At 34.0% G+C, this 25011-nt stretch overlaps 1 protein-coding gene across 2 annotated transcripts in view; it reads right to left on the bottom strand.

The window, feature by feature from the left end:
- Nucleotides 1-25011, bottom strand: part of Cog3 (conserved oligomeric Golgi complex subunit 3) — a 195956-nt gene that overhangs the window by 40070 nt on the left and 130875 nt on the right. For both annotated transcript variants that reach the window (XM_090414006.1, XM_090414005.1), the window contains exons 14-17: nucleotides 24089-24178; nucleotides 17981-18101; nucleotides 13544-13626; nucleotides 3017-3151 (exon numbers count right to left, since the gene is read on the bottom strand). In XM_090414006.1, the coding sequence (XP_090270132.1) occupies nucleotides 3017-3151; nucleotides 13544-13626; nucleotides 17981-18101; nucleotides 24089-24178 (429 nt within the window). The remainder of the gene's footprint in view (nucleotides 1-3016; nucleotides 3152-13543; nucleotides 13627-17980; nucleotides 18102-24088; nucleotides 24179-25011) is intronic.

The following is a 25011-nucleotide window of genomic DNA, read 5'->3' as shown; positions in this document are numbered from 1 at the left end:
GACAACTTTGCCATATACCTAACAACTAAATTAATCAAGGTTTTCTTCAGAGTTGGCACCAAGACGACAAGATTTGATTCTTGTTTTCAAACTGCTTCATTTTTAATTCAATAATGTTTATATAGCTGAGTCTACAATTTACCTGTAAAAGCTGCTCAACTTTAATTATTTTTAAAACTTTCTTATATACTGCTCTTTTCAATGTGATATTCATTTTTTATTCTACTTAGCACTAAGTGATGGTCACTTAGATCTGCACTAAATATCGTATGTAAATAGCCAAAATATTTTGCTTGTTTTATAGGTTCTCCACTAAGAATGCAAATCACGTTTTTCATCCTTTGTCTATTTTCACATTTGAATTTAGTTAGGTAAAGCATTCTAGAGACTTGCCTGAATGTATTTAGGAGAATGACATCATCTCTGATTCTATTATCAGGTTTAATGCCATTTTCTTTCAATAATTCAGTCAATCAAATATTATTTACTGTAATTATATACAAAATCACTAGTAAACATACATAAACAAGTCAGTGTAACTGTACATAATTATTTCATTCTCATATTAAAATTTGTCGAGCTCTATGTTGAGTTCAATAAATTTTAATAATTAAACTCATATAATGAAGAAAACATAGACCAAGAATAACATCATGCTAATCCATCACAAAATTTCAAGAAAAATTTAATCATCCACAACTGTCTGTTCTCTAATGGTAGATTAAGTATATAAAGCATATTATTATATCAATCTCTGTATACTGAATTATCAGCATAGAGTTTGTTCTTAGTCATCGATTCTTTTTTCAAGAAGAGAAAGAGAATTTAACTGAAGAAATAAAAAAGTAGTCAAAAGTAGTCTTGCCCACCAGTAGTAGAGAGAATACTCATAACCAGAAACACTACATTCACGAAGGACGTCAACTGCTTTTATCAGCAAGTCTGTCTCTGTACTTAATAAAATTTCCATTTTATTCCCTACTTAAAATTTACAGAAATCCAGACTCCATGTTAGTCCATGATGTTTAAATTTTCCATCCTCTTCCTTTCTGTTTTTTTTCTCTCAGTTGTTATTCTTCTGTTGCCAGGTGAATAAATATTGTGACATAAAAGACTGCACAACAAGAAACAAAATGATAAACTAAGAGGCTATAGGTATCTTGCATCCATAAATGGAATGCAAATATCAAAGCTACAATGTTCCACAGACACTTAAAACATTAGTTTCTTATTACATCCTTGCACAACAATCTGAAGAATCAGAAATTAAATGGGCATTTCTTGTTCAAGAAAATGCTTTTTTTTTTTTTTTTTTAGAATGGTTTGTTATGGCTTTTAAAAGAGTAACTAGTTTTCATACTTCAATTTGCCAGCACAAAGCAATTTTTCTCACAGAATTTTATATTTAGAGTAGAGTTGAGAAATCTGACTTATCATACTGAACATTTCAAAATTTGACTCTCCTAAAAGGTATAATAACAAACCAACACTTGATCCTATCCTTCCTACTTTCTCTCTTGCAGATTCACTCCAATCACTTTCTAAAAGATGTTTCTGTTCGCATGCTATTTTTTTTTTTAAAGTACTGTTCTAGCAAACTGGTTTCTAATAACATCTCTCCACTTTCTTCTAAGTCTGTAAAAAAAAAAGCTTCAGATCAAAGCTCTGTAATGAATACACATAGTGGCCACTGAATTAGAGACTTTTATTTAATACTGTGTTGGACCTCTTTTAACCCAAATTACAGCGCATATGTGGTTTGGAAGGTGTTGGATTGCATCTACAACATACCAGGCATTCACCAGATAGTCTAACTGGCTTAGATTTGATAGAAAAGTACTTTGTCCCTAGATTGTTTTTCTAACATGTCCCATACATTCTCAAACAGAGTTCAACTCTGAGCTTTGTAGAGGCCAGGGAAGATAGTAGAAGTTTCTGTCATGCTCACTGAACCACTGCTGAAAATTACTTGTGCAATGGACAGTAGCACTGTTGTACATGAAACAGCTACTATACCACCTGCTGGATAAAAAGTCAACAATGCAGGATGGACTTGAATGGCAACAATGTTCAGATATTACTTGGAGGACACTCCACCTTCCAGCAATATCAAGGGACCCATTCTGCACCAAAAAACCATGCCCTACACCATGACACTACCTCTATAACCTTGAGTTGTGTTTACAAGGCAAGCTGGGTGCTTCTTGGGGCTCCTGCCCAACCTCTCTGCCTACCATTGGTTCAGAACAAGGTGTATCGTGATCAGACCAAATAACTTTTTTCCAGTCTTTCAGTGTCCTGACATCACTGTAGACAATTCTGATTCTTTGCAGAAATCGGTTTGTATATAGGTATGCAAACTGTCAGTACCAATCCTCTTCAATTCCCTGTGCATAATTCGGTGAGATATAGGTCGGAAACAACCTTCATTAAATGCTTTGGTCAATTGCTGCACATAAAAAATTCTGTTTGTCCAATAATATAAGCCTTCTCAGATGATGGCTATCTCGTTCCAAATATATCTCACCTTTTGAGAAACCAGTCAGCTCCACTGTTTTCAAAATTGTGGCTCCAACCAAACAGGCACCAACAATAAGACCTTTATTTAACTCCACAAAAGATCCTTTGATTTTTCCCCATTATGATCAACACTATTGGCAATTATAATAAATTTAGTTTAATCCTTTATCCAAGTGTGAGCAAACAAAGTTTGCGCCTGAAAGTATCTTCAGATACTTTCAGGCGCAAACTTTGTTTGCTCACACTTGGATAAAGGATTAAACTAAATTTATTATACTCTAACCAAGTGGAAAATAAACTTTCAACTATTGGCAATTATTACTGACCAGCAGTTGCTTACAATACACGATGATGCATGTGACTAAGTATTTTGCATATATGCTGTGTAAATGCCATTTACATACATCTGCATAAAGGTTTCTAATTCAATGGATGGTATATGTACTTTGTCTTACTTTAGCATGATATTATAGTATTTTACTGAAGAATTACTTACATCATTCAAAAATGCTATTAGTGGTCCAACTAACATGGTAGTACTGTTGGATATGAATTCTTCACAAGCCATTTTAAGTTGTTTGTCGACGGCTTTTTTGGAATCAACTAAATGTTCTTTTACCTGTGGCGTTCCCTAATGTTGAAATTAATAAAATAAAATTTAATGTCAATGTGAAATCAGATTCTGAAAACAAATATAATTTGTATTTTTTTAAAGGAAGGATTTATTTTCTATTTAAAAAAAAATTCTTATTATACAATAGGTGATTCCCATTATTTTTTGATGATGATAAAAAACAAACAAACAAAAAAAAAACTAACCTCCCAGTTTTGCCAGCAGATTTCCAGAAAATCAAGATTACTGTTTTCTTAATTATATTACTAAATTTAACCTGCAAATGTTTTCTAAGTTAATTTTTGCTTAAGTGTTCAACAAAGCAATCAGCACACTTGATGGAACTTTATTTTTATTTATTTTTTTATATATATATCTCTGAGATTTAGCTACAAGAGCATGAACATTTAACCCCCATAAGAACATAAACAGTTGCTGGTATTCATTTATTGTCTAGCTTCAAACCTAACAAACCAATTTCATATTCATTTAACCTCTTTTATTCCAGCTATCTTTGTTATTTGGAATAGCCTTCCTTCACACCACAACTTCCAGCTGTTCAAGAAACAAGTCAACAGGTTGCTTCTTTCTCCTTAATCATCTGATACAGGGTCAGCAACCTATCATGTGTTTAGCTGATATAAAAAAACAAAAAAATTACCAACTTGCAAAGTACTAATTATTATTATTATGTAACACCTCCAGGGACTCATTGAGGGAGGGGCACCTGCTCTAAAACTCTCCGTCTCCACCAACTGCAACTACCTTCTTCACCTACACCAGCGCCATCTACCGTCAGCCACCGCCACCACTAGTTCACAGCACAAACATCCATGCCCATGGTGGGATTCAAACCTGCGACCTTTTGGCTGGAGAGCGTATACGCTAACCACTTGGCCCAACTAAGCCGACTATAATGTAACAAGACTAATAATCCGATGTGAATGGTAAAAAGATAGAACTGGGCAATTTACATATGATGATGATGATGATAACTCATAAATTTGATGACTATAATGTTTTAATAAACATTGCAAGGCATCAGAAACAAAGAATCATTTTTTACAATGATTTGATGCCATTTGGAAACATACGCTTCGTTTAAAAACCCTTAACAGAAGAATATCATTTTTGTTGCTTAGCACTTCAGAGTAAGAACAATTCCGAAACTGTACATAAACCTGAAAGTCCCTCTAGAATAATGAACATTGTTTCAAATAATATGGATGAGTCACACTACCAGTGCTTCCAAACATTTAACTGTTTGCAGATTATACTGCTCAACAAATTAATACCTTTTTTTGGAAGGGGAAAAGGGGGGGGATTAATTTTTGAGGATTGTAATGTGTTTTGATATGCTGAATTCAAATCTGCAATCCAAAAAAATTCCATCACACAAGAATTTTATTATTTTTCATTTTACAGATTTGTATACTTTTTATAGGTTATTCTGGATTGTTTATTACAAAGTCAGTGATGATACTAGAATTTTTAAAAAAATTTCGCTAATTTCTTTTTTGTAGATGAAAGCAAGTGAAGCAACAATTTAAAAATGAATAGAAGCATGATTCAAACAAATCCAAGCCTGTCTTAACTAACACTGTCTTACATCAAGGAATACTGTAACACAGAACTCAGTCTAGTTCTCACTTGTATACTCAGACATCTTTGAATCTCATTTCTTTAAGGTATTATTATTGGCATTTAAAAGTCAGAGGTTGTAAAAGGCATGGACTGCTTTTACATGCATATGATTTGTTTGCAAGTGTTAAGCAGCAGCACAATATCACTATCATTATAGGGACTACATACATTCATTTCTGTGTATCAAGTATGGGACCAACATTAAAAGTGGGCTCCTCACTATTGCTACATAGCTTGTAAAGTTAATATGACTAAGGAAAATGCTAGCCTATGACATGGTGCTACTGATTTGAAGAGAATCCTCTTTGTGTAATAGATTACTTCTGTTTAACATATCTGGATTTTCATTAAAAAAACAAACAAACAAGCATTTGATATCTTATCCAAACTACTACCTCACTCTTCTACCAGCACTTGCTCATCCATCACTGCAAGACACCATGCAGGTTGTGGAGCACTACGATAAGCTTTCTGCTTCCAATGTGAACAGGAAGCCATCATCATTAAATAAAGCATTTATGAAGGTTGCTTCAATAAATCTCATCATCTGGCTGAACAGAAGAAATTAAATAGTTTTGTTAGACATACTGGAATGAAGGTCCAAAAGTTAATCCGCATTCCAGTACCTATTTGCAAGATTCCAAAAATTTCAAAAGCTAAACTTAAGTGCCACAAGATGGTGATCCAGAGATCACCGAAGATTCACTTTCTGCAATCTTGGTGCACTAGTCATGAACACAATGAATGGTTTCACCAGCACCTTATGGTAATTGAGAAAATGCAGGGGTCTGTGTTTGTTAAATGAATTGGAGTCACAATTTATTAATCCGTGCAGTGTTTGTAAATAATAATTGATTATCTTGAAAGTTTGTAATTATCATCTATAATACTGTTCCAAGATATACAGGTATGATATAATTGAAAACAGCTTATCTTCCAAATTAGTTTGGTATAAAAAATATCCCATCTGGATGAGTGTCTTAAGTGAGCATGAAAACAGTGAAAGGTTAAAAATAAACATCCTTAAATTTGGTCTCCTTACGCCTTAATCAGAGCCTCTATAGCTCAGTTGGTTTTGATGGAGTCATCTGGTAAAGATTTGGGTTCATATCCCATCTATGATGCAAAGAATCAAAAGGTGAGTTAGCTAGTCTCATATGGAGTTGGAAGATTATTTTTATCCCAGAAACTTGGGTTTGTGTCCCTCAAAACAGGCAAACTGGCCCCATAGAATACTAGTCAATAAGGAAAGCAACAGGAAACAATCTTGTTCTATAATAATTCCCTAATAATGTAGCAATGCTATCCTACCAACCATTTGGTTAAGGGAAAATCAACAAACTTCTTAACCACCCTATGCCAGTTTTCTAAAAATTAATATCCTTTTCTCCTAAATTATCTAAGTAAGAAAAAATGATCAACATTTTAAGAAATAAACAAAAATTAGAGAACACACCAATCAGTATAATATAAAATATTATACTTCACTTTGTACACAATAAAAATATTATAAAAAAACTAAAAATCTAATTCAACAAATAATACAGAAATAAAATACCGAAAGAAACTATATGTTCTAAAATATTTCTTGTTTTGAATTTGTTTTTCATTTATGTGTATCATTTTAATATCAGCCTTAACTATTAACTGTGGAGGAGGATAACAGTCCCACCGATTTCTTATGCAGTTTCTCATCATCATCATCAAATTCCTGACATGTACCCTCCCTCAAGGGGAGTACAGGATATGATAGTACTACATGAAAAATTTATATCGTTACTAACTTTAGCTAATCTTTACTCGCCCATTCTGTTTAAGTGACCATACCACCTGAGATTAGCTCTACTAACACATTCCTGGATGCCGACAATGTCAAATTCTTTCCCAATATCCTCGTTTTTAATATGATATTGCCATTGATGCCATCTGTTCACGCCTCTAATCTTTCTCAGGACTCTCATATCTGCGGTCTCTAGTCTTTGGTCAAGTGTTTTACTTCTGACCCAGCTCTCAGATCCATAAGTTAAAACTGGTTTGAACACTGTCTCGTATACAGATAATTTAGTGTTCCGACTAATTTCTCTCTTATTCCATATGAAGTTATTCAATTGACTTCCTACCATACCAGCTTTGTTGATTCTGTTGTCTATTTCCATATTTAATTTACCATCTTCACTAAAAATCGTGCTTAAGTAGATGAAATATTTTACTTGTTCCACAGGTTCCCTGTTCACAACACAGTTGACATTTTCAACAATTCTACCTATTTTCATTGTCTTTGTCATTTTAATGCTGACCTTCATACCATTTCTATTACAAAAGTTATTCAATTTAGTGAGGAATTCTTGCAAATTTGTAGCGGATTTATTTAGAAGTATAACATCGTCTGCATAAAGCAAAGAGTTGACATTAACACCTCCAATTCTGATATCATCTTTAATACCACTTTCCTTCATAATATGATCCATATAGACAATGAATAACAGAGGGGATAATGTACAATCCTTGTCTCACACCAGATTTAACATTAAACCATCTTCCTATACTTCCTTCAATTCTAACTGCTGAGTTACAACTGAAATAAAGACTAAGTATTGCTTGATATAATGCCCCATTGACACCATATAACTGTAGCGTATTGAATAGCTTCTCTCTTGGCACCTTGTCATATGCCTTTTCCAGATCGGCAAAACTTAAATACAGATCTTTGATATATTCCCATGCTTTCTCAACTATTTGTCGTGAAGTGAAGATCTGATCCTGACAGCCTCTATTTGGCCTGAATCCAGCTTGTTCTTCACCAAGCTTTTCTCCCACAATTCTTCTCAACCGTTTCTCAAGTATACTTGCATAGATCTTGCCAGGAACACTCAGTAGGGAAATACCTCTGTAATTCTCACATTCAGTTTTATTTCCCTTTTTATATATGGGTACTATTAGAGCTCTACTCCAATCATCTGGAATTCGTCCCTCTATCCAGGCTTTCTGAACTATGCAGTGCAGCCACTGTAAGACTTTTATATCACAACACTTCAGCATTTCTGGTCGAATATCATCTACTCCTGCTGCTTTTCCACATTTCAAGCCTTTGATGGCTTTTTCTACTTCAAGTATGGATATGTATTCCCGACTATGCCTGTTGAGTGTTTTTTACCACTGTGCTATCACTGCTTGTTTCATTTAGCAATTTTTCGAAGTAATTACTCCATACTTCAAGGATGTCTTTTTCTCCCGTTTTCATATCACCTTTATCATCTCTAACTCCTTTTACAGTACTCTTTCCTCCATTTCTAAGCTTCTTCAACAACCTCCAGAATACCTTACCACCTTCTTGATATTTATTTTCTATGTTCTTGCCAAAGTGCTCCCATGACTTTTGTTTAGTTAGTTTCACGCAGCGTTTCGCTTTCTTACATTTGTCTCTGTATTCTCTAAGAGCAAAAGCTGACTTATTTGCCAGGAACTTTTGATATGCTTTCTTCTTTTCCTTCACTGCCTCTTTAACTTCCTGTATCCACCATGGAGTTCTAATTTTTCTATCCTTGCAGACAACCTCACCACATGCCTCTCTGGCTGAATCAATAAGGGTTTTCTTCAAGGCTTGCCACTGAATCTCCAAGGTTTCAGTGGCAAGCCTTTAGTCTACAACATTTAATCTACAGTTCACATCTGAGAGCTGCTCAACTTTTATTCGCTTTAAAACTTTCTTACATGTTATTCTTTTCAATATGAAATTCAATTTTATCCTACTCAAAGACTAAATAGTGATCACTTCCAATTTCAAATCCTGTGTACACTCTGGTGTCCTGCACAGATCTTGCAGGACACCAGAGTGTACAGAGTGTACACCAGGGAGAAAACATCACTATCAACAATAACATAGTCAATGAGACCTTTCTTATTCCTTGCTTCTTCTCTCCATGTGAATTTGTGCACATTTTTATGTTGGAACATGGTGTTAGCAATAACCAGTCCATGTCCTGAGCAAAAATCCAACAGATATTTGCCATTATTATTAGCTTTGCTCTTTTCTCCAAATTTTCCCAAAATATTTTTGTATATCTGACAATCATTTTCTACTCTGCTATTTAGATCCCCAAAAGGACCAACTTTCCCTTTTTCATTGTGTCAGTTGCTTTCTCTAAAGCCTCAAGAAATTCCTCCACTTCTACCTTTTCTGTGGAACCATAGGCACAAATAAGTCTCATTGTCCAATTCCCCATTCTGATATTAGCCCACATCACTCTACTTGACAGTGCCTGCCATTCAAGAAGATTAGCCTCGTATTTTGTGTTGAATACTATGGCTACTCCTTTTCCTTGAATGTCATTTCCTGAATATAACATTTTGTATTTATTGCTCAGAAAGATCTCACCAGTTTTTGTCTTTTTTGTTTCAGTCAGCCCTATTATGTCGATCTGGTACTTATCTAATTCCCCAGCTAGATCCATTTCTTTGCCATTCAGGATTCTTATGTTGATAGTACCGATCTTTAACTCTGGTGATGTTGAGTTGGGATGTGTTTTCAGATTTGTTCCAGTAACTGACTATTTGCTGATTGCCCTGGTTCCCTGGCGCAGGGCCTTGTTTAACTGGGCAACGCCCCAGCCGGCATGAAATTTTGTCATGTTGTACCATCATTTTGTATATTGGTTTATGCCATAAGAATACAATTTATTCGGCTAAATCCCAAATTGCAAGCCCATCCTCGTTCGTTCAGTATCCAGGTAAATACCCAACAGGATGCCCCACGAGAAGGTGAGGATTGGACATTAGGTCACAAGCCCTAGTCGGTTCTCTGCATTCCTTTAAAGGCTATGTGGAGGTCTACTCTCAGTTATACAGCTTTGACCCTTAACCAACCCCATGTAGTATCTCTTCCATGTAAAAAATCAGCATGAATGGTAAATTTGAATAATTCCAACATGCAAGAGGAACTAGCATTAGAACCAATAGCTACAACCCCTGTAAAGTATTAAAGTTATTACATTTTCCTCTCTTCATTCCCATTCAAACAGTGACAATTCCAATTTATGAAGTGCATCTGAAAGAGAGCCAAATTACTAAATAAAAAATAACCTTACTAACTTTTAAACCACACATCAAATCAGCAAAGCATTCTATTAATATCAGCGAGTACTAACTACATTAATTTACCTAAAAATTTGGGCACTATTCTTCTAAGACTAGCTTTAGTCTAACAGTTAATGATGACCTATATAACACCTATCCAAAAAGGCTAAGATTTAGTTGTCCTTTCTCCATTACAGTTTTGAATTGTTTCTACCAGTCACTTCATTGTAACATCTTATGTTCTGTGACAAGGTTTCTGCACACCAAAAATGTTGGTTTGAATCCAGCAGAATATCAGCTTAATAAATTTCCTAATTTACTTTGTTCATATATGGTGTTGTGAGTTAATATCATTAAAAAAGATTTATCTAATTAAATATATATATATAAGGTTTTTACATATAACTTCCCCTCCCCACACACAAAAATATTAACTTTGCTTTCATAAAGAGATAATATATACACCAGGTGGCAAGCATTACATAAAATAAATTCTGTGTGCTGATACAGCATTCCCCATTTATATGGGAGTTCACGGTACCATCTAGTCCTCCCAAATTTTATCCGGGCTCCTGAACCGGCATAGGCTGACGAATTAGACCTATGGCTGGGTCAGTATTCCTGACTGTAATCCATGTGTGTCCTCGGAATGGTTTGCCTACTTGCAGGATGAAAAAAACCAGATAAACTGGCTGAAAAAACCCTGCTGTCCACGCACAAGACTGGCTAACTTAGCTATGGCTGAGGAAGTTCCTTGAGCTCCTCACGTCGTTGACAGGAATCGAACCTAGGACATTCCTTCCCCAGGCATATGGTTGCAAAGCACAAAGCCACTAGACTAACTGCACGGATCAAGCATTACGTGAAAAAAGGTTAACTAAATGTAACTACAAAATTGCACAGCATAATAACATACAGCAGATCAAATAAGATACTATCTGCTGAAATAATGCGATTTAACACTACTTTATGCTAAAAATTTGTAATTTATTAACCAGCAATCAGATGGTTATCAATATTAAAAAATTAAGAAGTGGTATAATCTTTCTTATACTGTGAGATATATAGCAGAAAACAGAATGAAAATCAAAATTTAGAATGGAATTCTGAAATTATTTAACAGAGTTTTAGCACAGTTATGTCCTAATAATACTATTATGAAAGCCTTGATTGCTGTTGAATTTGAAAGTCTTCATTTCATTTTACAATTTTTTTTAAAATAAACAGATGCTCAGGTAAAAAACACTCCACAGGCATACAGTCAGGAATACATATCCATACTTGAAGTAGAAAAAGCCATCAAAGGCTTGAAATGTGGAAAGGCAGCAGGAGTAGATGATATTCGACCAGAAATGCTGAAGTATGGTGGTATAAAAGTCTTACAGTGGCTGCACTGCATAGTTCAGAAAGCCTGGACAGAGGAACGAATTCCCGATGATTGGAGTAGAGTTCTAATTGTACCCATATATAAAAAGGGAAATAAAACTGAATGTGAGAATTACAGAGGTATTTTCCCTACTGAGTGTTCCTGGCAAGATCTATGCAAGTATACTTGAGAAACGGTTGAGAAGAATTGTGGGAGAAAAGCTTGGTGAAGAACAAGCTGGATTCAGGCTAAATAGAGACTGTCAGGATCAGATCTTCACTTTAAGACAAATAGTTGAAAAACCATTAGGAATATAACAAAGATCTGTATTGAAGTTTTGTCGATCTGGAAAAGGCATATAACAAGGTGCCAAGAGAGAAGCTATTCAATACGCTACAGTTATATGGTGTCAAATGGGGCATTATATCAAGCAATACTTAGTCTTTATTTGAGTTGTAAGTCAGCAGTTAGAATTGAAGGATGTACAGGAAGATGGTTTAATGTTAAAACTGGTGTGAGACAAAGATGTACATTATCCCCTCTGTTATTCATTATCTACATGGATCACATTATGAAGGAAAGTGGTATTAAACATGATATCAGAATTCGAGATGTTAATGTCAGCTCTTTGCTTTATGCAGATGATGTTATACTTCTAAATAAATCCACTACAAGTCTGCAAGATTCTCTGACTATTGAATAGCTGTTGTAATAGATATGGTATGAAGGGCAGCAATAAAAAGACAAAGACGATGAAAATAGGTAGAATTGTTGAAAATGTCAACTGTGTTGTGAACGGGGGAACATGTAGAACAAGTAAAACATTTCAGCTACTTAGGCACGATTTTTACTGAAGATGGTAAATTAAATATGGAAATAGACAACAGAATCAACAAAGCTGGTATGGTAGGCAGTCAATTGAATAAATTCATATGGAATAAAAGAAAAATTAGTTGGAACATTAAATTAGCTGTATACAAGACAGTGTTCAAACCAGTTTTAACGTATGGATCTGAGAGCTGGGTCAGAAGTAAAACACTTGACCAAAACTAGAGACCACAGATATGAGAGTCCTGAGAAAGATTAGAGGCGTGAACAGATGGCACCAATGACAATATCATATTAAAAACAAGGATATTAGGAAAGAACTTGACATTGTCGGCATCCAGGAATGTGTTAGCAGAGCTAATCTTAGGTGGTATGGTCACTTAGACAGAATGAGTGAGGAAAGATTAGCAAATCAAGTGTTCTCTGCCAGGTTGGCAGGAAAACGACCCAGAGGAAGACCAAGATATAGGTGGATTGATATGGTACAAAGTTCCTTAGACGACAGAAATAAAAGATCTGATAATATTGGAGTCTTGACAAGTAACAGACTGATTTGGAGGAAAATTGTAGATAGGAAGTTAGTAATGATGTAAATTTTTCATGTAGTACTATCATATCCTGTACACCATTTGAGGGTACATGTCAGGAATTTGATGATGATGATGATGACAGATGCTCAGTGGAAGTGGCGTTTGCACTCTATGGCACTTGATTGACCGAAGGAAGACCTAGGTTCAATTCCAGTCACTGACTAGAGGAACATTTTCTAAGCCTTTCTTCAACGGGTTCCTGAATTATTTGATCTCTGGCCTGAGCAAGCAGGCTTTTAACCCTGGAAACTTGGGTTTTTTCATCCTGTAAACTCAAGAAAATCGACCGTAGAACCCATACTATCTCACACAATAAATATATAGTGTTAGGAGGGACCACAAAACGGTTGCACTTGCCAGTTGCCTCTCTTCACCGGATGCTGGATAGTGTTAGTGACAGTCTTGGGCCAGCTATCTCTAACTGGTCTCCAGTGGAGATTAAACTCGCCCCGCCCCCCTAGTCTCCAAAAGTTAGACAGGGCTAAAATGGCCTCACCTACTCTCTGTAAAGGAATCAAAGGCAATTTTTTTTTAAATAAACAATTAAATGCATATTAAAATTAATGTTTCATAACATTTTATCACAATATAATTGAACATGTGCTAAGTCAGCAACATAAACAGGATTTTCAGACATCTATTTTTCCTGGGGGGGGGGGGACTGCATATACTTTTCTGAAGGTCTGAATTTTTATAACTAATTTTTACACAATTACTTCCAAATATGCTATTAACTAACAAAAAAATCAACACAAGATTAATCAAAAGCACAGTGAAAAATCATTGTGCTATAGCAATTCTATAGCAAAGTAAACATACGGAGTGGTCAGATCTCTTGAATCAAATCCTGCGTATGCCAGTGACAAATGCAATGTTTAAAAGTAGAAGTCAATTTTCATTTCTTCTTACCTGAAGCAAAAATTCTAAAATGGAATTATTAGAACTCAAGGAAAACAAATAAGATTTCTTTTGTAAGAAGCTATATGCAGCAGCTATAAAAAAAATAATAAATAAAAAATTACCAGATGATGAAGTGCAGATTCATAAATATATATTTTAAAGATAAATATTATAAGCTTAAAATTGTTTCAACTTTAATATGAAACTTGAAAAATTTAATCCTTCTATACATTATCTATACAACATGCAGGGGTTGAAAAATTTTGTGCTGGCTCAACAGTCAGGCAATTAATTATTATTATTATCTGAGACCTCCAGGGAGTTAAGGACTCATTGAGAGAGGCTATAAATCATCCAAACCACTGTCATACCTTCCACTAAATTCATTCATACTAGATGTACTCATTATCCCAAAAAGCAAACCATCCACTCACTCACTGCTCGTTAGAGAAAAACCTAGCTCTCTTACCCCTTTCTTGACTGTGAACAAACTTAACATTCATGGATGCCCCTGTGTTTTCTCCCCACCTTACATATAATGAAAAATTTCATCAGATGATATCCTATAACATCCATTCAGAAGATCTCCTCTTTCTCCTGTTAACCAGAGTCTGTAATCCACATACTTGCAATCTGTCCTCATAATCTATGTAGATATAATCTTTGTAACTCTTCTTTGCACTCTTTCCACAGCTTCTTTATCCCCTTGGAACCCAGGAGACCAAATCTGCACACAACAATCCAGGTGTGGTCTTATGAAGGTTGTATAAAGAAGCAAGATGACTTCCTTATCCTTACATGTCAAGGTTCGCTTCAATATTGCAATTATCTTCCAAGTTGTATTTGCAACTTTTGCTATGTGACCTTTGAACTTCAAATTCCTATCCACCATTATGCCAAGATTCCTAATCTCATCTTGTTTCTTGTAGCATAACCCTGCCAATATAATATGCTGCTGGAAATCTCAGGCCATAGTTCATAACTTTACACTTACTAACATTAAACTGATAGCCATTTTTGTTTGCCCAAATTTCTAGCCTATTCAAATCATTTTGTAAGTGCTGGATATCAGTAGCATCCCCGATTGCCCTGCCTATTTGCATCATCAGCAAACAATTGCACATCTCCTGTTAGACCCTTCCTAATGTCATTAATGCATAGATTGAACAACAATGGCAATAAACCTTGAGGTAAACCACTGGTCACTTTAAATCTGGCAGATTCACACCTGCCATATACCACTTTTTGATATCTATCTGTCAACCATCCACTGACCGAAGTCAAGAGTTTATATTCCAATCCCATATTCTCCAGTTTATACAACAGCCTCTCATGTGGTATCCTATCAAATGCTTTAGCAAAATCCAACACAATCATAGCGTATCCATTCCCTTTATCCAACTTGGCCATAATAATGTTATAAAATATGAGCAAATTGCTAAAACATGACTTTCCTTTAGTAAACCCATGCTATTCCTTGCAGAGTATAGCTTGTTTGTCTACCCATTTCTGTATGCGAGTTCTTACCAACTTCTCTAAGATCTTCACTACCACACACCAGAGATACTGATAAATCAGCAGTTAGGCACATCAGCTTTTGCACCACCCCCTGTACGATGGCACTATCACACATTCCTTCCATTCCTGTGGTATCATTCCTGAGCTAAGACTCAGGTTATACAAACATGTGAAAGACCTAGCCCAGTGGTTCCCAAACTTATTTGACTTACTGCCCCCTTTTCCAAAAAAAAATTTATTCACCCCCCCCCCCCAAAAAAAAACTGTTTTCTAAGCCCTAACCAGCTCTACCCGATACATATAAAAGAAAATCGGATCAGCAGTTCTCGAGTTTTAAGCGAACAAACAGACAGACAGATATAGAAACAAATTTGCATTTTATGATGCACCTAGTAGAGATTTTTGAAGTTTGGAAATAAGACATCTTAGAACTGAAATTTTAAAACTATTTATTGAAATTAACAAAAGAAACAAATTGCACATATGTAAAAATCACATATAAAATAGTAAATAATGATCAGTAATATTAAAAACAATCCTAACGAGAAGGATGAGCATGGTGTGCTGCTACCAATTTATTGATATTTGGCTCTATATTTGTCAGCAGCATTCTTAAATCACTGCAATCAGCTATATGCAGATATCAAAGTGCGGGCCTCTCATAATAAGTTAATGGAGTCCCTAAAGATGCCCACATAATAAAAACATCAACAACAGTTAAGGGTGTAATATACTTGTCAACATGGGTAGTTTACCTGTTTAGATGGTTAAAAAAAGTTTTTAAGAGAAAAAAAAAATACACCTAACACCAAGCTAACTGGTTTCTGTAGAAAAGTTTTCAAAATATTTTTCATATCTATGATAAGATTTAGCAGGTCTTTCCAAAAGACACATCATTCTTCTAAATTTGCCACAGACATATTAGTTCTCAAGGCCAAATGCTAGTTTATTTGTATGCATTAAAAGATGTAAGCAAAACATAGCATATGCCCCTTCTAAAAAAAAAATGTTTTTAATTTGACTAACTAGTAAAAATCCAGCTACAGAATCCTGTCTATAGCAATTACTATTAGAATAAATTCACTTAGAAAAAGCTACAAAAATTTCTGAAGTCCTATTTCATATGAAATATAACCTGATATTATTCAAATATTTGAGATTCAAGTGAAGCATTCATTTTGGTTGGAAATTCCTGATGGTGAATAATCTGTAGTTTGGCTGTAGAGAGTCATTCTCTATGCCAATTCCATATGCATACCTCAGCATGTCAGATGGTACGAAGCCAGTAAAGCCAGAGTTTGTTTATCAGAAAGATGCAGATTTGAATGCTGCATAACACGCAGATGCTTATAAAAGCACCTCTTTAGACAAGCTTATATAGCATTTTCAATTAGTGTGGACAACTATTTTAGCATGGCAGCCTAAAGATCTTGAACATGCCCCACCCCATAACCATGAATTCACTGAATCCAGTCTTGTGCTCAGTGTACCTGGTTAGTCTGTGCTATAGTTGAGCCTTAAACTCTAAATCATCAAGTCTTGCTTTCTATTGCTGACTTACACAGTAGCCAATAGTTTAAAAAATATTTAATAATGCATAATTGTAAATACTATATATATATATATATATATATATACGCACACTAGGAGGGCTATGCCACCCCTGGTGCCTACAGCACCCAACCCCCTGTGTTCCGGACTGGTAGGCCGGTTCTCCTTGAATTCTGATGACTCAACACTCAGGGTAGCCCCTGAGTTTCAAAACGTTTCAAAAAACATGACATAAAAAGCTTATCATTTTATATATATAGGGTAGATATATATTAAGCACATAAGACTATACAGTCTGATTAAAAAGTATCAAGACTGACTTAAGTAACTAAATCATACTTCCTAGCAGTCCAGTGGTGTGTGTTGCTGCTATTTTGACAAGATAACTTCGTTGTTACCCACATAGCTCTAAGACCAATTGAAATACACAAATTAATTAAAACAGCATTTGATGATGCAATTAGTCATGTAAGAGTTTTTAATTAGTTCCAGTGTTTAAAGATTGAAACATTCACAAAAGTGTATACTGAATATCCATCATCTGATAAAAATAAATTAAGTGTTTAAAGTGTATAACTTAAGAAATGAAAGAAGAGTGATGCTCCAGAAATATTTAAAAAAAGAGATTTTAGGAATTTCTTGTGACATGTCAGACCAAAAGTACAAAAAGTAAACTTCACCGTGACAATGTTCCTACATAGAAATGTTGTCAGTGAATCGCTTGTTCCACAATTCTTGGACAAACAATACACCACTATTGCAATCTCTTCCATACTCACCAGGCATACCTTTGACATTTTTTCCCTCTTATTTTGACAGAATCTTGAAAAGTAAAATATCTGATACTGACACGACTGAAAAACATGAAGCAATGATGGTAAATAGAGAACAGCATTAAATAGCATGATATGCTTCCCAGTGTTGCAGTATTTCAATACCGCAATAAGTGCATACATACAGATGGTATATTGTTGAAAGAGATTATCTCACCTTTGTAAGTACACGTACAAGCTGAAGGACTGAATTGGCTGAGTGGATAGCATCATCTCAGTTCTGCACTCAACATGCTGTGGACTGCAATCCTATTGTGAGGATGGTTGTTTGTGAATGTATTTAAGTGGGAAGTGAATTTTATCACGCAGTGTGAGACCAGCTTAGTGAAAACTAAGTGCCTTGAAAAAAAAAATTTTTTTTTTTTGCTTTCTAGGTACTAATGTACTATAGGTTTTCAACCTCTCATAGGTAGGAGTCGCATTTAAAAAAAAAAAAAAGCATATTTTGGTTTTCAGAAATCCAGTCTTGATACTTTTTTGATCACATTTATATGCTAGATAGTATTAGAGAGATAGAGAGAGAAACACAAAGAGAATTACTAACATTTCATTCTGCTGAAATCTAATGAAGTTTCTCGTATAGAAAAATCCACCTGAAATGGAGCAATCTGTTCTCTTAAAATTAATAAATGTTTGATTAGAAATAACTCCCCATCTAGTGGTGTCTGGAAAAAAAAATGAGACTATAAATACATGATGTGAACAAAATAATATACTACTACTATATAAATATTCATTTATCACACATTTGTGAACACACACACATAAATGTGTCACTATAAATGCATGATAACTACTATAAAATAAATATGAAAGACTAGCATGGCATTGCATTAATGCTATTCATAAAAGATATGAACAGGATTAATGCAATAAATGTTTTTGCAACATGAAAATATGTTAAAAAAACTAACTTCTTAATAACACACACACACACACACACACACACCTTTATACTCCAAATAATTTCTTAGCTCTTGCACTGTATAATGAAATCTATATCCACTATTGTTCAAGACAGCTTTACCCAGTATTTCCAAAACTGGAGTATTCTGTCTTCCATGCTTTTAAAAGCTTTGACAATGGTCACTTATATATTAGACCATGTAGATGAAGAAAAATAAGAGAGAGAATGCTATTTTTAAGAAAACATTTGAAAGATTTTACTGGATTGAGGCAGAGAAGAAGGATAAGATTATTATTCTTCTAGATACCAATTTATACGAAGTTATATGTCTTTTTCAATTAAATCAAGAATTTTGATAAAGTGGTTTGCAGCAATTAACAGATGTTAGTATTCTTAAGGATATTTTCTAAATAAACAACATTAATCTATTCATGACAACATGCTAGAATAGGTCATTCAGGTAATTAATACAGGGAACCGATAATGCTGCCTCATAAAGGAAAAGTTGAACATCTACTGGAATAGGTGGTGGTGGATGAAAAGTACTTTTTATAAGGGGAGAGAGAGAGATGCAAAGGAATATAGGTATTATTTTCCAAATAAGTGAATAATAATTTTAAAAAAATATTCCAACTGCCAAATTATACTTCCATTCTAAAGATATTTTTAAATTTTGCTTTTCATTGAGAACATTCAGTGTTGTCATTTCACATAAATCTTCTTCTTCTGCCCTAGGTCTTAGAAGAGTTGTGATGTCCATCCTCCCATCACTTCTGCAGTCTTCTATCTGGTTTTCTAATACTAGGGTTCCATATTTTGCCTAATTATTCTATCTTTTTGTATTCTATTAACATACTTTTGCCATTCTTATTTTTACCTGTTTGCTATCCACATATTTACTGGTTGTAAAGCATACGTTTTGTATATTTCTTCATTTCTGATCTTATTGAATTGTTTTTCCTGCAATCTTCCTAACAGTTTTCATTTCTGTAAGTGTCTTTAACTGTTTGATCTTAACAGTCTTGGCTCTTGTTCCAGATACATAGATGAAAACTGGTCTTATTATATTTTTATATGTAACTGTCTTAGTTACAAATATTTTAATTTTTTTTTCTGTATTGTTTACACATCCTCTTAAGCAAATGATTTTATAATTCCTTTATTGCTATTGCTCCTGAGTTAATCTGAATCCCTAAGTATTTTAAACTCATCATTTGTTCTATTATTATATGATGTTTATTTCGAACTTAAACTCCTAAAACCAAAACACTCATGTTAATCATAAGTGTTTTAGTTTTCTATTGATATTTCCATATTATATTTTTGACAAATCTGCTAGAAATGAATGCTTCTCTTTGTAAATCATCTTCTGTGTCTGCTACCATTATATCATCTGCATAGCAGATTAGATTTAATATATTATCAATTTTTTTTCCATTTAGCTTCCTACCTTTTAGTTCTGTTTCATCCATGAAAATATTGACCACTAGTAGGCTTAATGAATCACCTTGTTAAATTCCTCTCTTCATCCCAATTTCTTTTGTTTCATTATGTCAGTATCTTATTACACACTTATTATATAAATGCAAGGGTGGTCTTGAACTAACAATGAAAAAACGAATTTATAATTTCAAAATTATTTTTATTTTTATTTTTCAACATAATCTCCCTTAAGACTAATACATTTATTCCAGTGAATTTATTTGCTCCAGTGTCATTATAGTCCCTATAGTGGTTCTCAGTAAGATCTGCAAAATACCCCTCTACAGCTGCAATCACCTTTTGATTCAAAGAAAAATGCTGACCAGCAAGGAAGATTTTTAGTTTTGGGAAGAGATAAAAGTCAGAGGGGATCCAAATCTGGGGAATACGGTGGATGTTCCAACAATTCATAGTGCAGATCCCTTAATTTTCTCATTGCCAAAACACCTTTGTGGGCAGGCACATTATCCTGATGAAAGATGTTTTTTTTTCTTCTGCAAACTAGGTCTTTTCTCAGGAATTTTTTCATCTAGTCTGGTTAAAAGATTGGAATAATATTCCCTGGTTATTGTTTTACTCTTTTCAAGATAATTAATAAACAAAATGCCTTTAGTATCCCAAAACACCGATGCCATGACCTTTCCTGCTGATGGAACTGACTTTGTCATCTTTGGTGCTGAAAAACTGGCTTCTGTCCACTGTTTTGACTGCTGTCTGTTTGGATTCTGGTGTGTAATGGTGAATCCAAGTCTCATCCATAGTAATAAATTGATGCACAAAATCAGTTTTATTCTTGTTAAAACGCTCCAAGCACTGTTCAGAGATTTCATGCGAGTGCGTTTTTTGATCTGCTGTGAGCAAGCATGGCACCCATCTTGCATAAAGCTTTTTTATTTGCAATTCTTCATGCAAAATATATCCTACATATTCTTTTGAAATGCCTATAGTCTCAGCAATTTCACACACTTTGACTTGCCAGTCATCAAATACCATATCGTGCACTTGATCAATGATTTCTGGTGTTGTTATACTTTTTGGACGTCCTTCATGTGGATCTTCTTGAAGGCTGGTACAGCCATGTTTAAACTCGGCAGCCCATTTCTTAATTGTCAAAAACAAAGGAGAAGAGTGCCCATAAACTTTTATGAACTTTGAATGAATTTCTTTTGGCGTTAAACCTTCTTTTACAAAAAATTTTATAACTGCATGATTCTCAATTTTATCCATTTCAAGGAATATAGACAACACTTTTGCTTCAGACAGCTGTATAAAACAAATTACTTAATAGAATGACTTGCAATTTCACATGGATGCATATGACATGTACCAACTTAGAAAAAATAATCTTGCCAATAGTGTTGCCATCTATGGTAGAGGCTGAGAACTTTTCAGACCACCCTCGTATCTTTGAAAAGCATAACATCTTTGTTTCTATTTTTCTTGTTACTACTGATATTTAAAATAACTTGTAATTTTATGCTGTCAAATGCTTTATGTAAATGTGTAAAACAGATAAAAACTGGAATGTTACATACTATTAATTTTTCTATTAGTTTATTCAAATATTGCATCTATGCAAGCTCTTTTAGATCATTTAATATCAAAGATTCATTTATAATTTCTTGAATAAGTTTTGTAGTAATTTTCAAGTTAGATACCAGCCATTGAATTAGAAACTTTTACAGAAATAAGTGGTTTCCATATAGGCATGTAACTGCTAATACAGATCCCTTTCAATTCCCTGCACATAGTTTGGTGAGATATAGGTTGGGAAGAACAGCCTTTATTAAATGCTTCAGTAAATTGCTGCACACAGGAGGTTCTGTTTGTCCATACAAGCATTCAGATGACGGTGACTTTGTTCCTGCAGACAGTCTAAGGACCACAGTTACGCTTGTTAGACAAGCAATGTGGGTTATTTTCCCACTAATTAAACACCCAGATCTTTAACCTTTTTTTGAAACCAGACAGCTCTGCTGTTTTCATAATTGTAGCTTCAGCCAGACAGGCACCTATAACAAGCTATTTATCCAACTTCAAAAGATCTGTTATTCCCATCGTGATCAACTATTGACGACTGCTGACCAGCAGCCCTCTTAAAATAGTTGCCTAGAACATGTGGTAACACATGTGACGAAGTAATATGCATATATTGCATAAGTGACGTTTGCGTACATCTGCATAAAGGTTTCTAATTCGGTGGCTGGTATCCACCTTGAAAATCTCTACAAAGCTTATTCAAGAAATTATAAATATAGTTTTGATATTAAATTATGAACAACATTTTAGATCTAAAAGAACTTGCACAGATGCAATATTTGAATAAACTAATAGAAAAATCAATAGAATGTAACATTCCATTTTTTTTTTTTTTAAATCTATTAAGGTTTCTAATTAAGTGGCTGGTATGTGTTGATTGATCCCTCTATAATATTTGGATCTGTTTTCTCTCTTTCTTAAAAATTTTGACACCTCCAGGAAGTTCGAAGACTCATCGAGGGAGGGCACCTGCTCTACAACTCTGTCTCCACCAACTGACTGCAACTACATTTTATATGTAAAAAATAAATTTTAAAATACAAAAAAATATATATATATATATAAAATTGATAAAAAGAGGAAAAAAAAATCCTTAGCACATCCTTGGTACAAAATGTACTATAGGTTTGTAAATAACCTTTCGTGGGTGGGAGTAACATTAAAAAACAGTATATACCCTTAATACTGAGTCAATTGAGTATAGGTTTATATACTCAGATAATTCAGTTCTTTGGTTTCTAATTAATCTATCGATTTGCTTCTGGCTGTTCTGAATAGTATTCACAGAATTCTTATTTTATTAAGCTTTTGTATCTGACATACCATTTTGTCATTAGATTTAACTTATATCATTAGATATGACAGAAAAACTTCTTTCTTTTCTAACTTCCTTTGAGTACCAAGGAGTCCATCTCTTCCTTTTATTTCCAACTACTTTCTCTTAAGATTTCAATCACATCTGAGGGAATACAGCATATGCTAATGGACACAAGAGGGAGGAAGGGAGGGGGGAGAGAAAGAGAGGAGACATTAAAAAAAAAAAAAGGAACAGATGGAAGAATATAAGGGATAGTTTGAAATATAATAATTCTCCTTAAAAAAATAAGGAATGAATGGCATTTTGTGGATTCCTTATTTGTTTAAGTTCCTACTGAGAAGTTTATATATCTTCACTGTTATGATTTTTGGTTCTTTGAGTAAAGATTAGATGAAAAGCTATTCATTGTGTGGAATTGACAGTTATCAAGTAATGCATATTCAGTTAAAACTTGTTTTAAGTTTAAACTGAACAGTCATGTGCTAAATACACAGGCATGAGTTGCAATTTTCCTGAGTGATTATGTGTGTAAAAAAATTTGTTGTTGCTGCTTCCCTTAGTGAACTTGAGCATTGGTAAGAACTTTGTTTCATTCTCTAGAGAAATATTTGCTATTTTTTTTGTGAATGTTTGAGTCTCTGACTAAGATATCTTTTATTGTATGCTAGAAGACCTAATGCTTTAAGGTTTTTATAATGCGCGTGTGAATGAGTAGAAGTGTAATATAATTTGATAATTTCATTTTATATGTGTATAAACACTGTTAATAAAATATAAGAACAAAAAACTCAGTTTTCATGCATGTAGCATATTGAAACACCAAAATACATAGGCCTGGGAAAAGGACCTGTAAAAGAAAAATTAACGATACACTACTAACCACATCGCCCTTTTTGCGCTCTTCTGAGATGTACGAAAGATTAAAGCGGGTATTTCATTATAAATGTTTTATTGATCTGAAGTAGTAAATTTAATATGTTGCAGAATAATATCTGCTCAACTTAAAAAATATAATAAATTCTGAAAACCAATCAAACTAAATAAATCCCACCATCATATAAAAATTACTAATTAACACTAAGTATTTAAAAATATACTTTTTAGTAGTAATCCCAAACATGAGAGGTTGTTTAACCTATAATACATAATAATACTTACATATATTATGTATAATAATATATTATAATACTATGGACAGAAAGCTGAGGAGAAAGAGGAAACTTTTAGCATTGGATTTGAAGACTTTCAGATCATTCTTTAAGAAATATGTAAAAGAGAACTGTTTCAAAAGACAGCAGCAGAAGGAAGAGAAAGAAAAATTTGTTTTCTTTGAGTTTGAAGTTCAAAACACATGCACCCAGCTTTTATTATATGAAAATGTTCATAATATGAAGCGATTTCCTTACCTTTTTCTTACAAATAGAATTAGTAGCAGATATCAGAGATTGTATGCATACAGATAACACTTCTTGCGATAAGCCTTGAAAGATAGAACTCTGAAAGAGATATTGTATTTCAAATAATGAATAAGACGGCATATATTATTTGCTTAATATTTTGATATCAATATTTAAAAATAAATAAACAATACTATTTGCAAAAAAATAATTTTCTATCATTATATGTATTACTTATTTTTTATCATTAAATACAATAAAAAAATAGTAACATGGCATAGTTCTGGTGATACATAAGTAAACTCAGAAAGTAATGTTTCTTGTTCTATAAATTCCTAAACACTGAAGACCAATCTATCCTATCCTATCCACTTCCCTCAGTCACAGAACTAGTGGGGGTAGCTATATGCTACCATACTAGGGAAAGATTATGAGCAAGTTGGTTTCCCATTTCCTTCCTTGCCATAGTATATTTTATAACTATAGCCGTGTGCGTGTTCACGGGACCGGTTTGCCTGTTTTGAGAAATGAAAAACCTGAGTTACTGGGAGAAAAAATCCTCTGCCTCCATATGAGACCGGTTAACGCAATGTTAAGTCGAAAAGAGACCAGATAAAGGTTCCTCACCTCACTGACAGGAATCGAGCCCAGGTCCTTCTGATGAAAGAGCTTCATCTATACTGACTGAGCTACGGAGGCCCCAAAGACCAATCTAGTATCTACAATTTTTGTTTTTTTATTTTTAAACAAATATTAAATTTGTATTTTTTTTCCTGCAGATCTGTAACAATAACAACAGCTAGTGCAAATGATATCCACAACTAGTAACTCATTTTCAATGCATTCCCAATCAGATTATGAAAGCAAAAGTCTGTAGATATTATTATTATGTAACACCTCAAAAAACTCATCGAGGGAGGCACCTACTCTAA

The sequence above is a fragment of the Typopeltis vanoorti genome, chromosome 24 (assembly GCF_054136105.1).
Source record: "Typopeltis vanoorti isolate ZY-2024b chromosome 24, IOZ_Tvanoo_1.0, whole genome shotgun sequence".
NCBI classification, from domain to species: domain Eukaryota; kingdom Metazoa; phylum Arthropoda; class Arachnida; order Uropygi; family Thelyphonidae; genus Typopeltis; species Typopeltis vanoorti.
Note: the sequence above shows the minus strand (reverse complement) of the source record. Positions and strands in the feature narration are given on the sequence as shown.